The 17,186-nt window shown below is 44.9% G+C and overlaps 1 protein-coding gene across 1 annotated transcript in view; it reads left to right on the plus strand.

Annotated features, from left to right (window-relative positions):
* Positions 1-17,186, plus strand: part of LOC115074654 (IQ domain-containing protein H-like) — a gene marked incomplete at its 5' end in the record, with an annotated part of 119,976 nt that overhangs the window by 62,689 nt on the left and 40,101 nt on the right. The window contains 2 exon segments of the mRNA XM_029574294.1: positions 9,738-9,858; positions 12,704-12,990. Coding sequence (XP_029430154.1) covers positions 9,738-9,858; positions 12,704-12,990 — 408 coding nt within the window.

Here is a 17,186-nt window from a genome sequence, read left to right on the forward strand (position 1 = left end):
GGCAAGTCACTTTACCCTCCATTGCCTCAGGTACAAAAACTTAGATTGTAAGCCCTCTGAGGATAGAGAAATACCTACAGTACCTGAATGTAAACCGATGTGAGATCGAGATCAAATGTCAGTATATAAAAAATAAATAAAAAAAATATATCTTCCAGGTTTACAGTGATTTGGGTAGTTTACCTATATAGGGTTTATTTCTGTAGAATACAGAAGTGCAGTCAGCACCACAGCACAGTAGACCTTCCTCTTAGTTGCTGAGCTGATTGCAAAACTTTTAATAACCTTCCAGTGTTTGGTTGCTGTCTGGAACCAATATGCAACCTCTGCATTAGGTCTTTTAAAACTAGAAATTGTGCTTCAAAATATATAGAAACACAGAAGCATGACGGCAGAAAAAAGCCTATCTCTCCAATTTATGTAGCTCTTACAATTCCCCTACATTTATCCCATACTTTATTGAATTCAGATACTGTTTTGGTTTCCACCACCTCACTGGGAGGCCAATCCATGCATCCTCTACTCTCTCTGTAAAGAAATATTTACTGAGTCTACCCCCTTTCACCCTTATCCCATGACCCCTCATTCTACAACCCCCTTTCCATTGAAAGAGGCTCACCTCTATGAATGAAAATTTTGGAAATATTTAAATGTCTCTATCATATCTCCCTTATCTCTCCTTTCCTCTAGGGTGTACATGTTTAGATCTTTGTCTATCCATGTAAACCCCAGAGGATAGGTGAGATAGGGATATAAAAGTAGTGACACATTGAAGGTGCTCTCTGCCAATAACAAAACTTCAGGGACAGCATCACTTCCTGCATTTTGCCTATCAGATGACTGATAGAGAAATGTAGTTTTACTTGTGTTTATCTTAAACTGATTTGCTTCTGCCACAAAGGGAGTGGTTATTTCATGGGTATCTTTAGACAAATGAGCAACTAGTGCTTGTTTGCAAAGAAAAGTTTTTTGATGCATCCTTGGAACTGGCATGTAGTCTGACCACGTTAAATAACTTTCCATCATTTCTGGTATGAATGCAGACTCTTAAATGATGATTTACAGATATTGCAGCAGGAGCACCATCTAAAAGTGTGATAAATGTTGGGGAGAAAGGAAGCTGCCTGATCTCATGCCATGACATATGTCACATGAGTCTGTAACATTTCCTGCAGTCATCCCTTCATGACATTCTTGTATTATTTTGACAGATTGCTCTGGAGAGCCATCAGGTTTAAACAGCATCCATGACTTTTCTCTATCCAGTACATCAAAGGCCTTAGAAAAGTTGACAAACACTACAAAGAGGTGTTAATGCTATGTAATGGCCTTTTCTTGTAGTTGCCTTGTGGAGAATATCGTTAGTTGATCTTTTTGCGTGGAAACCAAATTGGCGTGCCAGAAGAATATATTTTGATATATTTCTTAGGCTGTTAGAAGCATTCTAGCCAAGATCTTCCTGATAACAGAACAATACGACAGTGCTGATCACCAAATTTCTTTTTATAGAACTTTGAAACCATCCCACATGTAGCCCAGGATGCCTCGGCTGAAAGGAGATAGAGGAATCTTGTAATATTGCACTGACATCCCTACTGAGGGGGGATATGATAGAGGTGTTTAAAATCATGAGAGGTCTAGAATGGGTAGATGTGAATCGGTTATTTACTCTTTTGGATAATAGAAAGACTAGGGGGCACTCCATGAAGTTAGCATATGGCACATTTAAAACTAATCGGAGAAAGTTCTTTTTTACTCAATGCACAATTAAACTCTGGATTTTGTTGCCAGAGGATGTGGTTAATGCAGTTAGTATAGCTGTGTTTAAAAAAGGATTGGATAAGTTCTTGGAGGAGAAGTCCATTACCTGCTATTAATTAAGTTGACTTAGAAAATAGCCACTGCTATTACTAGCAACAGTAACATGGAATAGACTTAGTTTTTGGGTACTTGCCAGGTTCTTATGGCCTGGATTGGCCACTGTTGGAAACAGGATGTTGGGCTTGATGGACCCTTGGTCTGACCCAGTATGGCATGTTCTTATGTTCTTACTCCATTCCTGTCTTCCATACAAACACACGATCTTCGCTTCCTTATTCAATCTAGTTATACCACATTGATATTGATGAAATAATATCTAAATGGCGCATCTGTAGCATGGGATCTTCTTAGTGTTTGGGTACTTGCCAGGCTCTTGTGGCCTGGTTTGGCCTCTGTTGGAAACAGGATGCTGGGCTTGATGGACCCTTGGTCTGACCCAGCATGGCAATTTCTTATGTTCCTGCCTTTTTTGGTACTCATTTTGGGAACTTTTCCCTATTTTTATCATGAATTTATTTATTTTTCCTGTTAATAGATAGTTTTGCCATAGCTAGGTTTACTAATGTTTGTCTGAGGGAAACCTCCGAGTGAGTCAGGTGATGCCCTGAATTCATCTTAAGAGAAGCAGAGACAATAACAGCTGCCAGACCCGCTCTGTCACCAGGAAAAGCAGGTGAGGGGTGAGTAGCAAAAGCAGGAAACCCGGCCTGAATGACAGCTGCCAGGCCTACTCTGATACTGGCACCAGGATGAGCAATTAGGGAGGAAACTGGAGAATGGAGACCTTCTCATTGTGATTGACCTGCATCCAGCAATTTTACAGAGGCTGTTGGAGCTGTGTGATTGCGAGTAATATCTGTGGACCTCTGTCAGCCGTTTGGTTAAATGAAATGGGAAAGCATGGTGTCCTTTCTACAGTGCGCAGTAAGGCCATGTTAATTTGCAGATACCCTAAGCTGCCATCTCCTCTTCCACCTGCAGTATGGCATGTGTGAGACAGGAATGCAGCCCTTGGAGACCTCCTTCTCTATGAATCCACAACTTTCATGGAATTGAGAGGAAAAATGAACATAATCCGACCATCTGATCCTTTCGTTCGGCTCCAACCCCCAATGTTCTGCATTCCAGTAATGGGGTAACACAAGCTGCTGCTTTGTGTGTCCTATTGATTTAATATGCTTCTAATCAGTACATAAAGCTACAGGCCTGCAGTGTTAATTTTTCATATGCTTGCAAAGTACCCTTTGATTTTCTGTCACGCGTTAATTACAGTGTTTTGCCATTAAATAGAAAGCTTTGTGTAAACTAATTACTAGGTAATCATTGTCTAGTGCATCCGTGCTGTTTGTACCTTTTATTCTAAAAATGTGGCCCGCGCTCAGTCTGGAAGCACTATACCTTCCAGCCATTAGCTCTCAGTAATTCAGAGCATTATTGTGGGAAGATTGTGGGAGTTGTAATTGTTGTGGTATCAGTGCTGTTAATTACCGGAGTAAACAGCTGAACTGGTGCCAAGGTCTATTGTAGAAGGCATAGAAAAGGAGCTTTGAAATGTTACTTGTACCATCTGGGGACCAGCACTAGGCAACTGCTCAAGAAACAGCAGTAAGGCAATATTTCAGCCATATGGATCTGGAATATTCTCCAACTGAACAAATGGAAATAGCCAGGATAAAGCACTTTTCTTAAGTGTTATTGTAGCCAGTAAAAATGCATGTGTGGGTTATCAACAGAAAAACCCAGGTATTCTCTGCAAACCAGCAAAGGAGAAATCCATCAGCTAATGGCTCCTGGGGAGCTAGCAGCCAGCATTTTGGGGTCTGTTTCATGAGACAATAAGGCAGTACAGAATTGTTAGCTAAATTCCTGGAACTCGGTTAAGAGCTGGCTGCTGGTGGCCCAGCATCGCAGAATATCACTGCAGTAAACCTGCCTTCCAGATCCCTACTCTACAGTTGGCAAGTCCAGTTCCTCCTGTCTTTTTTTCCTTTTTTGTATACGGGCTTTTGTGCTTCATTATGACTGATGAGATTACGATTTTGGTTTGATTTTCAGATTTCTCTTAATTGTTAATATGTGTATTTGCTATAGTGAGAGCCTGTTAAGCCTTCCTTTTTGATTCCTGGCACCCATGCAAATTTGCCAAACCAATAACTGAAAAGGTTTCCATGGAAGCTTTGATGTCAGAGTGGTGAAGCAAGAATGTCTCGGCAATGCATTGCCAGAATCCATCCGAGATGTTACACTTAACATTCTTTGATGGCATCTAATACAGACCTTCATGTCGTCTTTTGATTCCTCTCCAAAAGCTAAAGCAAAAAAAAAAAAAAGCCCTATTTATGTGCCACACAATAATCCCTCTGTTGCACCTTTCTCTGCTGCTGGTTGCCACTCCTTTTGCCTCTTCTGCTTGTCCATAAGTCAAATGAGAACTTGGAGTAGCAACATAATTACTTAATAGTTGTGGGCTAATAAGGACTTCTTGGCCACTCAGCAGGGCATCTCTATCTCCATGGAAACATGAAAGGCCCAGCCAGTCTGCCATCTAATTTAGCTTTACAATTCCCATCACTCCGTCAGAGATCCCCTTTGTATATCCCAGGCTTTCTTGAATTCAGTTACTGGTTTTATCTCTACTGCCTCCATTGGGAGTCTGTTCCACACATTCACGACCCTCTCTGTAAAGAAATATTTCCTAAGATTACTACTGAGTCTACCCTCTTTCAACCTCATCTTATGACTCCTCGTTCTAGTGCCTCCTTTCCATTGAAAAAGGCTCACCTCCTGTGCATGGAAACCTTTGAGATATTTGAATGTCTCTATCATATCTCCCCTATTTCGCTGTTCCTTTAGGGTATACATGTTTAATCTTTGTCTATCTCAATATGCTTTAGAACGAAGATCACTGACCTTTTAGTAGCCTCCCTCTGGACCAACTCCTTCCTGTTTATTTCCTTTTGAAGGTGCAGTCTACAGAATTGTAAGCAATATTCTAAATGAGATCTCACCAGGAACCTATACAGGAGTAATATCTCCCTTTTTCTGCTGACCATTCCTCTCCCTATATACCAAGCATCTTTCTAGCTTTTACCATCACTTTTGGGAGTCTCTACTTTTGTGATTGCAGTGGAGCTAGATGGCATTTCAACTCAGGCATTGATGGAGTGTGAAAATACTTATTCAAAGAGAGTTAGTAAAGCAGGTCCAGATTGACTACGATAGAGTAGTGACCCTAGCATGTATCCATGGGGACCAATAGCAGTATCCCACAAGCCAGGTACAACTGAAGACTTCAGACAGCTAAGACAAAATAGAGGTGGGAGATCTTCCTTGGCTTCCTTATTCCATGGTGATAGGGTGGGACTATCCAAACTTTGAGAGTCTGTGGAACCAACTCACAATGGGTTCATCCAGCCACAACAATGAAGAATTGGAGTTTCCAGAACTCTTTCCCTTAGAAGACCCAGATCTATACCATGCCCATAACCTTGATCCCTTTCAAAACGGTGGGTATGGATCTTGTGGGGCCACTAGAGAGATCTACTTGAGGAAATAAGTACATTCTCATCATTCTGGACTATGCCACAAGATCTCAAGCCAGTACCACTGTGGAACATAAAGATCATCTTTAGTCTTTAGCTGCCTTCAGAATAAAAGATCGCTCTTCAAAAAGCACTTTAATGTTCGCATACTGATATCTCAGCTTGTGGAGAAGGTTGAGGGGAAGTGGGGTAGCAGCAGGAAGCAGAGGAAATAAAAGAGCAATTCAAGGGCCACCAGCATGGCACGAGGATGAGTGCTCTGCTCTCTATGCATCATGGGGTATGGGCCTTTGTTCCTTAAGAAGCCTCTGCAGGCAGGGGCGGTTCTATAATTAGGCAGGGTGAGGCAGCTGCCGCAGGTGGCAAAATTTTGGAGCCTTTCCAAATACCCCTGCAGTAGCCACTTGATTGTCTTTTCGTCTGTATCCAAATGCCAGCGCAGCAGCAGGTAATGAGAAGCTGGAGGGGTTCCCATGTCCTGCCATCAATAAAAGAACCTGCGTGGCGGCAGCAGTAGAAGCTAGCAAGATTCCCCACACTCCGCCAGCAAGAAGTCCCTGCGTGGCAGTGGTGCCAAATGTTGACGTATTGGGGGGGCTTCCCTCACCCCACCAGCAAGAAGAGGTCCCTGCGTGGCAGTAGAAGCTGAGGGCTGGCGGAGTTCCTCACACCCCCCCAGGAAGAAGAGGCCCCCATGCGTTGGTGGTCCTGCAAAATGATGATATGCTGGCGGAGTTCCCATACCCTGCCAGTAAGAAGAGGTCCCCTCATGGCTACAGAAGCTGCGGGGCTGGCGGGGGTCCCCACACCCCGCCAGCAAGAAGAGGTTCCTGTGCAGTGGCAGTGCCAAACGATGATGTGCTGTCAGGGTTCCCACAGCCCACCAGTAAGAAGAGGTGCCCACACAAAAGCAGCTGCAGACGCTGAGGGGCTGGTGGAGTTTGCCACACCCCACCAGCAAGAAAAGGTTCCTGTGCGGCGGTGACGCCAAATGATGATGTACTGGCGGGGTTCCCACACCCCGCCAGAAAGAAGCCCCTATGTAACGGCAGTGGTAGCAGAAGCTGGCAGGGTTCCCCACACTCCACCAGCATGAAAAGGTCCCTGTGTGGTGGTGGTGGCTGCAGAAGCTGAGAGGTTGGCGGGGTTCTCCACACCCCACCAGCAAGAAAAGGTTCCTGCTTGTCGGCACATGGTGGGCCCAGGTGTGACCTGCCGGAAAGAAAAAAGAACGATTGATAGCAGCGGCCGCTGCTACTTTATCACGCGGCACTGCTCTTTCTCCTTCCCGCGCACCACGTATCACTTCCTGTTCCGGGTCATGGCGGGGGGGGGGGGGGGGGGGCAGGCGCGGGAAGAAGAAAAGGCCAGCCACAAGTGCCACAGCTTTTTTTTAGCACTGCTGCCGTTCCCACTGGGCTTGAACGTGTTGATAGCCCGGCGGCAATGGCAGCAGGGAAGAAAGAGCAGCGGGAGAGACCAGGAGCACGCGACACAGCAGCTGGTGCTTGGCGACACGCTAGTGTGTCGCAACACACCGGTTGAGAACCGCTGACTTAGAGAATAGCCACTGCCATTAGCAACGGTAACATGGAATAGACTTAGTTTTTGGGTACTTGCCAGGTTCTTGTGGCCTGGATTGGCCACTGTTGGAAACAGGATGCTGGGCTTGATGGACCCTTGGTCTGACCCAGTATGGCATTTTCTTAGGTGAGGGAAGGGAAGAGGGGTGACTGGGTGGAAGGGGAGGAAAGGAATGACTGAGCATAGAGGGTGGGAGGAGAGGAAAATACATTGAAATCATCAGCTCAGTGTGTTGTGGCAGTCAAAAAAGTAAACAATGTTAGAAATTATTAGGAAGGAGATGGCAAATAAAACAGTGGATGTCATAATGCCTCTGTATCGCTCCATGGTGAGACCGCACCTTGAATACTGTGTACAATTCTGGTCGCCGCATCTCAAAAAAGATATAGTTGCGATGGAGAAGGTACAGAGAAGGGCGACCAAAATGATAAGGGGAATGGAACAGCTCCCCGATGAGTAAAGACTAAGGAGGTTAGGGCTGTTCAGCTTGGAGAAGAGATGGCTGAGGGGGGATATGATAGAGGTGTTTAAATTCATGAGAGGTCTTGAACGAGTAGATGTGAATCAATTATTTACTCTCACGGGCCGATTCAGTAAAGTCCGCAGGAGAGCGGACGAACGCCTGCTCTCCCGGTGTGCGCACAGGCCACTCGCCTGTGCGCGCGATACAGTATTTAAATTAGGTGGTGCGGTAGAAACGGGCAAAAGGAGGTGCTAGGGACACTAGCGCGTCCCTAGCGCCTCCTTTTGACCCGGAGCGGCGGCTGTCAGCGGGTTTGACAGCCGACGCTCAATTTTGCCTGCATCTGTTCTCGAGCCTGCTGACAGCCACGGGGTCGGAAACCAGACGCCAGCAAAATTGAGCGTCCGGTTTTTGGCCCAACAGCCACCGGCCCATTTAAAAATTTCTTTTTTTTTTTAAACTTTTTTTACTCTTCGGGACCTCCGACTTAATATTGCCATGATATTAAGTCGGAGGGTGCACAGAAAAGCAGTTTTTACTGCTTTTCTGTGCACTTTCCCGGTGCCGGCAGAAACTAGCACCTACCTTTGGGTAGGCGCTAATTTCTTAAAGTAAAATGTGCGGCTTAGCTGCACATTTTACTTTCTGTATCGCACGGGAATACCTAATAGCGCCCTCAACATGCATTTGCATGTTGAGGGCGCTATTAGGTTCCGCGGGTTGGACGCACGTTTTCCTCCCCTTACTGAATAAGGGGTAAGGGAAAACGCGCGTCCAAGGGCAGGTTAACAGTGCGCTCCGTCGGAGCACACTGTACTGTATCGGCCTGTCAGATAATAGGACTAGGGGGCATGCCATGAAGTTAGCAAGTAATTCATTTAAAAGAAATTGAAGAAAATTCTTTTTCACTCAGTGCATAGTTAAGCTCTGGAATTCATTGCCAGAGGATGTGGTAAGCGAAGAAACACAAGGTGATCGGTAAAAAGCAGCCTTTATTGGAATAAGCCCGACTCTGGCCGCATTTCGCTCACACAGGAGCTGCCTCAGGGGCTATCATTGGTGAATGTCTTCATTTGTGAAAGAAACATAAGTAGTCAAAAATTCAACAGTTCAGATAAAGCAACTTGGTGTTGTGATCTTCAATATTTGTTGAGACAATACGATGTGTGAAACACTCTTACAGCGTTTTTTTTTAGACCATTTCAGATCAATTACATGGCCGTGGTGAGGCCACGCTGTATATGTTCAAAATCTTTGGCATGTCTAGGTTCGAACAAACAACGGGATGTCGTCATGGCCTACAACTGTCATGACACCCAGACAACAGACAACCCTGTTATTTTGTATAAAGTATTAGAGAAAAACATGAAAAGCTAGAGCTGTATTTAACAAAATAACAGGGTTGTCTGGACGTCCTGAGAGCTGTACGCCATGACATCATCCCGTTGTTTGCACGCGGGCTATTTAACTTTGACAGCTGGTTTGATGCGGTCTCTGTACCACTCTCCAAGAATTGATTTGAGCCTTGGCGTCCGAATTGAGAAGGTCGTCTCTCCATCAACACGAAGCTAAGTTACAATACAGTCTCAATATTTTACACGTCCGATAGTTGTTTCTCATTAAATTTACAGATATTTGACAATTTGATATCACTCACCCCTGAGGAAGCTACGTGTTTCGTAGCGAAACACTGGCCGCTATCCGGTTAAGAGTGCAAGTTGGTTTAATGGGGACAGACGGACATTTTACATGATAGTAACAACAACCATTTCTAACCTTATTATCAAGCTTTTGCTTTCAAAAAACTTTTCTGAGCCGCAAATGATTAACAGACCGAACGGTTCTTTTCACAGTAAGAATGCGTTGTCAGGCTTGCTGATGCGGCATTCTCCAAATTTCAGATTCACACACAGTTGATATGGGAAAACAATGTAACCCTTTGTTTTGATGGAGAGAGGTGTTTGAAGTTGTCATAGACTGTTTCCTTTTGTTTGAGTTTTTTGTTGATATACAGGACAGAGGTTTAGTCCTTTTTTTTAGTATATCTTATGTTCATACAGGTGAATTTTCAAAAGGAATTAGACAGGTTAATGTAACATACTGTCGTACCAATTTTCAAAACCCAGTTTTACTCAAGTAAATTCTTTTTAAAATCAAGCCCTTACGTTCTAAGGATCTTATATCATCAGTTCTGATGTCACGTTACTGGTGCCCATATAAAAATAACTAGAACATAAGTTAATAAGCCCTGGCCTTCCTAGCTGTGGTTAGGCTGTAAGCACATGGAGTTGTCCTAAAATGACTTTCTGTTTCATTTGTTTGGGCAGGAGCAGACAATGATTCGTATCTCTCAGGAACTGCCGAGCATCCTCTCCCACCATGCCCAGCCTGTCAACAAGAAATGCTTTCCCACCTGGGAGAAGTTCCTGCAGGCGTTTCTCAGCCAAGGTGAGGGTCCTGCACCCACAGCCCCTCCAGCAAGTAGAAGGAAATGGTGATGCCCGCATGGCACTGTGCACGCTCTGGGAGATGCTTCCTTCCCTGCCTGCTCTCCTGCTTTCCCCATTCTGTCTCTTCATTCTACTTTTTTCCATGTCCCCCATGCTCTCTCTGTTGTTTGAGGGTCCTCTTGCCATCCACTCTGCTTCCACCCGGACAAATTAAAAACAAGAAGCACCACAGTACTTAGGATATCAAGACCTTCATATAACTGAGCTATGTACATTCTCTTAAAAGTTGCTGAAAGCTCCGGAAAACCCTTTAATTGTACGTAAGCATTTAAAATTGCTGAAAAGTTTAATTATTGGCCTCATAGGAGAAGTGGTGAAGGCTAGCAGTGTAAATGTTTTTTGGAAAAGGTAGCCTTTAGGGAGTGAGCAGCAGGGAAGGAATCTCCCCATTGGGGTCTGATCTGGACTGGCCCAGGATACTGGGCTCAATGAACCACTGGTCTGGCCCAGCTTGTGTTCTTATCCCACTTTTTCTCCTGTTCCCATTTTTAGTAAGCATGGTTAAATATATCAATAAAAGATGTGGTCCCCTGCTAGTTGGATGCAGTCGTAATCACGTGTTTGTGTTGAAAGAGGACCATTTTCCTGCAGAGGCTTCTCTGAGCTTTTTTCCTCCTTGGCAGAAGCTCAGTCTTAGAGCCTGACGCTTTTCCCTCCTTGTGTGTCGGAGGCATCAGTTTCAAGGAGTGGCTGGTTTTAGCTGCTTGAACATAACTGGGCAGTGTTCAGCTGAAAATGACACTGGAATGGGAAGGCGACCCTAGCAATACCCCTGGAGTGAAGCGGCTCATTCTGACCAATTAAATTTCGCCATCTTAAAACCAGCGGTCTCCAGAAATTAGTTCTTAACCTTTGGAAAACTGACCCTTTGGTGAATCAGGCTCCGAATGTATTTACCCACCTGGGAGAAAGCCCCCTCATTATAACCAAAATAACTTTCTCTTACAGTCTTTTCCTTCATTTTTATTAAAATATTCACCCCTTTTAAGGATGCTGGTGCTACTTAGGTGCTCACTGTCCAATGTTTGGGTTTTCCTTTATCAAAAGTCCCGTCACCCTCAGCTGCCTCAGGTACAAACAGATTGTAAGCACCCTGGTGATAGGGAAATAACGAAAGTACCTAAATGTAATAAAAATCAAAATAAATAAGCAGCCCAGAGAAGATTTCACACATCAGGCGTAGCCCTTTTCATGCACTTCAGAAGCAAAAGCCGCTAGGAAAAGGGCAGAGGACAGAGAGAGCCTGCTCATAGGATGGGAGTAGATACTGGGACTTCAGAGTTCACAACTCCCTGCCACTGTCCCTGGCCTCCAAAGGTAGCCAAGATAACCAGGAAAAAATGTGTACCTCATGATTACCTTAAGTCATGAGATGTATTCTTGTTTCTTCAATAGCAGTAATGCCCATATACTGCATATTACCCTGTGCTGATAATGCCCTCTGTGCAGATTCATGTACACTGCAGAGAATAAACTGCACAGTAATGCCCTGAATGCAGATGTGTGTACATTAGATATCATACTCTGCATTGATAATGCACTGTAAGCAGATATGCATACACTGGGTATAAAGCTATGCACTGATATGCAGATAATGTACTGTATGCAGATATGTGTATATTAGGTATAATACTCTGTACTGATAATATCCTATGCAGATATATGTATAATACTCTGCACTTATAATACCCTGTGTGCAGATATGTCTGTAATGCACATTCAGTATAATACTCTACCCTGATAATGCTCTTTATGCAGATATGCATACACTGGGTATAATATTCCGTATTAATTATGCCCTGTATGCAGATATAAATATAATACTCACATTGTGTATAATATTCTGCACTGATAATTGCCTCAATGCAGATATGAGCATAATACTCAGATTGGGTATAATTCTTTGTACTGATAATGCCCTGCATGTGGATATGCGTACACTGGGCATAGTACTCTGCAGTGATAATACCCTGCTAGCAGATATGTGTACACTGGGTTTAATATTCTAACCTGATAATGCCCTGGATGTAGATATGCATACACTGGCTATAATACTCTGTACTGATAATGCTCTGTATGCAGATATGTGTATAAAGACTTAGTTTTCGGGTACTTGCCAGGTTCTTGTGGCCTGGATTGGCCACTGTTGGAAGCAGGATGCTGGGCTTGATGGACCCTTGGTCTGACCCAGTATGGCATTTTCTTATGTTCTTATAATACTCTGTACGTATGTCCTGTATGCAGATATGCATACACTGGCTATAATACTCCACCCTGATAATGTCCTGTATGGATATCTGCATACACTCAGTATAATACTCTGAACAGATAATGCCCTTTATGCAGATATGCGTACACTGGGTATAATACTTTGCACTGATTTTTCTAATGTGTGTTATATAAAAGTAATTTTTCCACCGACTTTTTTGTTATAACATTGAAATTCCCAGGCAAACTAAAATAAAAATGGAAAACGAAGATCCCTATGTGTAGAGTACTTTGGACTTTTAATACCCTGCATGCAGATATGCATACTGTGTAGAATACCTGGCATTGATAATGCCCTTTAAATAGAAACACATATACTGTAGATAATACGGTGCACTGATAATACATTGCATGCAGATACATGTACACTGTGTAGAATATCCGGCTTTGATAATGCCCTTTAAGCAGATACACACATACTGTAGAGAGTACACTGCACAGATAATACACTGCATGCAGATACATGTACACTGTGAAGAATTCCTGGCATTAATAACATCTTTTCTTCCTGCTAGGTGGAGTGATTGAAGCCTTCCCACCCTCGGACAGCATCACAAACCTCACGGCGGATATGCTGATAGAACCCACAGGAGAGATAAGCCTGGTGTCCTGTGGGGATCAGATTCATGCCAGCAGCCCCCTGAAGTGCATAGGCACCTCTATTCCGCAGGCATCAGTTGACTCGACTGTGCTGAATGCCATATGTTGGAAAGTGGGAGAGGCATGCAAGGCCAAAGGCTTGCTGGGTTATTTTTCCCTCGATCTGGTCACCTTCATCCACCCGCACACAATGAAACAGCAGGTGAAGAGCTTGGCTTTATTTTTACTGTATTCACTGTCTATGAATGATCTCTCTTCAGCTGTCCATGCTGTGTTCATTCTTTGGGGGCGATGTTAGCATGTTTCATGACGGTCATCCCCAGCAGCCTCACTCCAGCTGTGGGTTTAGGAATTCAACAGGGGTTTGGAAGCTCTTCAAACCCTTGTTTAGAAAGGGAATAGAGACCCAGAAAACACAGTGTATATGTGTAATGGGTATTTGAATTTTTGACTAACTGGAAATGTTTATTGGTAGTAGTTATGCTTTAAGAAGCCGTTTCGAGGAGTATATACTCCCACTGGGCCTGTTACTGAGGAAATGTAGGGTTTAATATTATTTGTATATTGATGATATACAATTGCGTATTTCCCTAGACTAAGATGTTACTGAATTGCCTTTCGGCTGTTGAATCCTGGTTCCCTGGTAATGCACTGATATGGTTACTCTTTCGTTTCTCCCTCTATTTTTTTTCATTATCTAGTTCAATCACCTTGTATATTTTTATTTGATTTTCTCTTCTTTTTGTCCATTCCCCCCTACCTGTTCCGTGTATTTTCTCCCTGCAGTTTATTGTAAACCGATATGATGTTTCACACTAATGTTGGTCTAAAAAAGTTAAATGAATAAATAAATTCTTTGCCGCTTACCCTGACCAAGATTCTCAGGATAGGTAAAGCCCTATCCCTGGAGGACCTTCTCTTAACTCCTAGAACGCTTCAAATGTAGGGCCTAGGTGTTGCTTTAGATAACTTGGCTGGGATTCAGCACAAGCGCACAGTTTGTAGCTCTTGTATTGCTTCCTTATCCCTGATAAGGCAAACTCGTTCTATTTTGGACAAGGAGCAACGTGAGTGCAGTGCTGCTGTCACTTTGGCTTGCCTCCAGAGTTCTGCTGCTTGTATCGTCTCAGGACCACAGGCCCCCAGATCATCTTTAAAGTGGTCTGTTTATCTGCATATCTTTCACGATATCTCCCAGAGCATCCGGCCTCTTTGCCGGCTGAAACCATGGGAGGACTTTCAGCAGTGTTGCACCAGTGACTTAGAATAGCTTTCCATTGAAGGCCAGGCAGGGTACAGATTATTGATGATTTCGTAGATAGGTCAAAGCCTCCTTTCCCAGGCTTGTTATGTTGGTTTTCATTTTTTGTTGATTTCTTTTGCTTTTTATCTTGTGCTGTTTTTCTGAAGAATTTTATGGTATTGTCAATGATTCAACCGTTATTGCGGTTGTACATCCTCGGTAATGTTTGTTTTCATTGTTAGTCGCTGGAACTGTTTCCTTGGACGTGTTCTGGCAGGCAATAAATAGTAATGTTGGGCTACATGTGTGACCACTGCTTTTAGGTTTTTGCAAGGTGTCTCTTAGAAAAGGAAAGACATTAAAAATCATGTGGCTCCATTAGCTCAAATGTGATGTACTCTTATGATTCTATGAGGTTATTATTGTGTTTTGTTTGTTTGATGTAATTTTGATTCCCATTGTAATCTGCAATCAGTATATTTAAGAAAGCAAAACACCTCACAAGCAGGGAAATGATTTCACTGTGCAAACATTAGCATATCCTTCATTGTTGAGAGCATGGAAACCTAGCAGTGCTGGAGACAGGGTAGAGTGCTTGGAGGAGGTAGAGTTAGAGCCCAAGGTGCCAGTTTCAAAACTCTGCTACAGGCATCAAAAGTAAAACTCAGGAAAGGCTGCGATATTTCACAGCATCCACCAGGTGGCAGAGCAGTCAGAAGCTGCCGGGAATCTTTCCTCAAAGCAGTAGCCCAGCTCCTGTTAAATAAACTTGCAGGAAACGTGTAATCAAGAGCTCTCTTTACTTCTGCAACTTTTAAGCACTGGCCTGGAACTGGAATGTGGTGATGCAAGAGATCATCTCTGTCCAGTCAGATGGACTGATGTCATACAGTTATCTGTTTACATGATGACATCATAAAGACGCTAGCAACTGTACCCGTTCTGCGCCCGGGCGGCGAGCCTTTTTATTGGCACATATGCTCTTAAGTAATTATATTTTAAATTATTAAATAAAAAAGTTATTACTTAAAGTTGCAGAATTTCCCTAGAAATTCACTGTAAGAGTGACCCTTCCACATACACACACCCTCATACAGGCTCCCTCACTCTCTCGCACACACACACACATCCCCTCATATAGGCTCCCTCTCTCTGAAATCCACACTCGAGCATTCCCGCACCTACCCTCTCTTACCTCCCATGCTCTCTCTCACACCCTCCTCTTACCAACCCTGCTCTCTGCCACCCCCTCTCTCACACACACATCTCCCTCACCGGCATCCCCCTCCCATGCTCTCTCTCACACCCTCCCTCCCCTCCCCTCTCACTGGCATATCATGGGACCCGCACCGTTCGCGGCAAAGATGAAGGCCCGGTGCGCAGTTCACGGCACACAGGGGCCTTCCATTTTCACCGCAAACGGCGCACCGGGCCTTCATCTTTGCCGCGAATAGAGCGTGTGCCATGGGACGTGCTCCATTCGTGCCATGCCAGGGTCTCCTCTGCTATTTTCTGCCTGACCCACGATGCTGTCCTTCCGGTTTTGAATATTCTTCCGGTGAGGGAGGAAATCTGCGGGAAGGAGGAATTCTGCGCAAAATCTGCATTCCGCAGTAGCGCAGAATTCTCCCAGGAGTACCTCTTGTAGCTGGTGTTGTGTCATGGCCACTGTACGGCGTGTTTGAGCCTCCAAGGCAGCCAGGGAGCCGTCTGCGCCATCTATCGGCGGGCTGGGGAACATGCGCGAGCACTGCTGGACACACTACCAAGCCCTATATATTATAGCGCCATCTATCAGCAGGCTGGGGAACATGCGCGAGCACTGACAGACACACTACCAAGCCCTATATATTATAGCGCCATCTATCAGCAGGCTGGGGAACATGCGCGAGCACTGCTGGACACACTACCAAGCCCTATATATTATAGCGCCATCTATCAGCAGGCTGGGGAACATGCGCGAGCACTGCTGGACACACTACCAAGCCCTATATATTATAGCGCCATCTATCGGCGGGCTGGGGAACATGCGCGAGCACTGACAGACACACTACCAAGCCCTATATATTATAGCACCATCTATCGGCGGGCTGGGGAACATGCGCGAGCACTGCTGGACACACTACCAAGCCCTATATATTATAGCGCCATCTATCAGCAGGCTGGGGAACATGCGCGAGCACTGCTGGACACACTACCAAGCCCTATATATTATAGCGCCATCTATCAGCAGGCTGGGGAACATGTGCGAGCACTGACGGACACACTACCAAGCCTGATATATTATAGCGCCATCTATCAGCAGGCTGGGGAACATGCGCGAGCACTGCTGGACACACTACCAAGCCCTATATATTATAGCGCCATCTATCAGCAGGCTGGGGAACATGCGCGAGCACTGCTGGACACACTACCAAGCCCTATATATTATAGCGCCATCTATCAGCAGGCTGGGGAACATGCGCGAGCACTGCTGGACACACTACCAAGCCCTATATATTATAGCGCCATCTATCAGCAGGCTGGGGAACATGTGCGAGCACTGACGGACACACTACCAAGCCTGATATATTATAGCGCCATCTATCGGCGGGCTGCAGAACATGCGCAAGCACTGACGGACACACTACCAAGCCTGATATATTATAGCGCCATCTATCGGCGGGCTGCAGAACATGCGCAAGCACTGACGGACACACTACCAAGCCTGATATATTATAGCGCCATCTATTGGCGGGCTGCAGAACATGCGCAAGCACTGACGGACACACTACCAAGCCTGATATATTATAGCGCCATCTATTGGCGGGCTGCAGAACATGCGCAAGCACTGACGGACACACTACCAAGCCTGATATATTATAGCGCCATCTATCGGCGGGCTGCAGAACATGCGCAAGCACTGACGGACACACTACCAAGCCTGATATATTATAGCGCCATCTATTGGCGGGCTGCAGAACATGCGCAAGCACTGACGGACACACTACCAAGCCTGATATATTATAGCGCCATCTATCGGCGGGCTGCAGAACATGCGCAAGCACTGACGGACACACTACCAAGCCCGATATATTATAGCGCCATCTATCGGCGGGCTGCAGAACATGCGCAAGCACTGACGGACACACTACCAAGCCTGATATATTATAGCG

This window comes from Rhinatrema bivittatum, chromosome 13, assembly GCF_901001135.1.
Source record: "Rhinatrema bivittatum chromosome 13, aRhiBiv1.1, whole genome shotgun sequence".
In the NCBI taxonomy this organism is placed as follows: Eukaryota; Metazoa; Chordata; class Amphibia; order Gymnophiona; family Rhinatrematidae; genus Rhinatrema; species Rhinatrema bivittatum.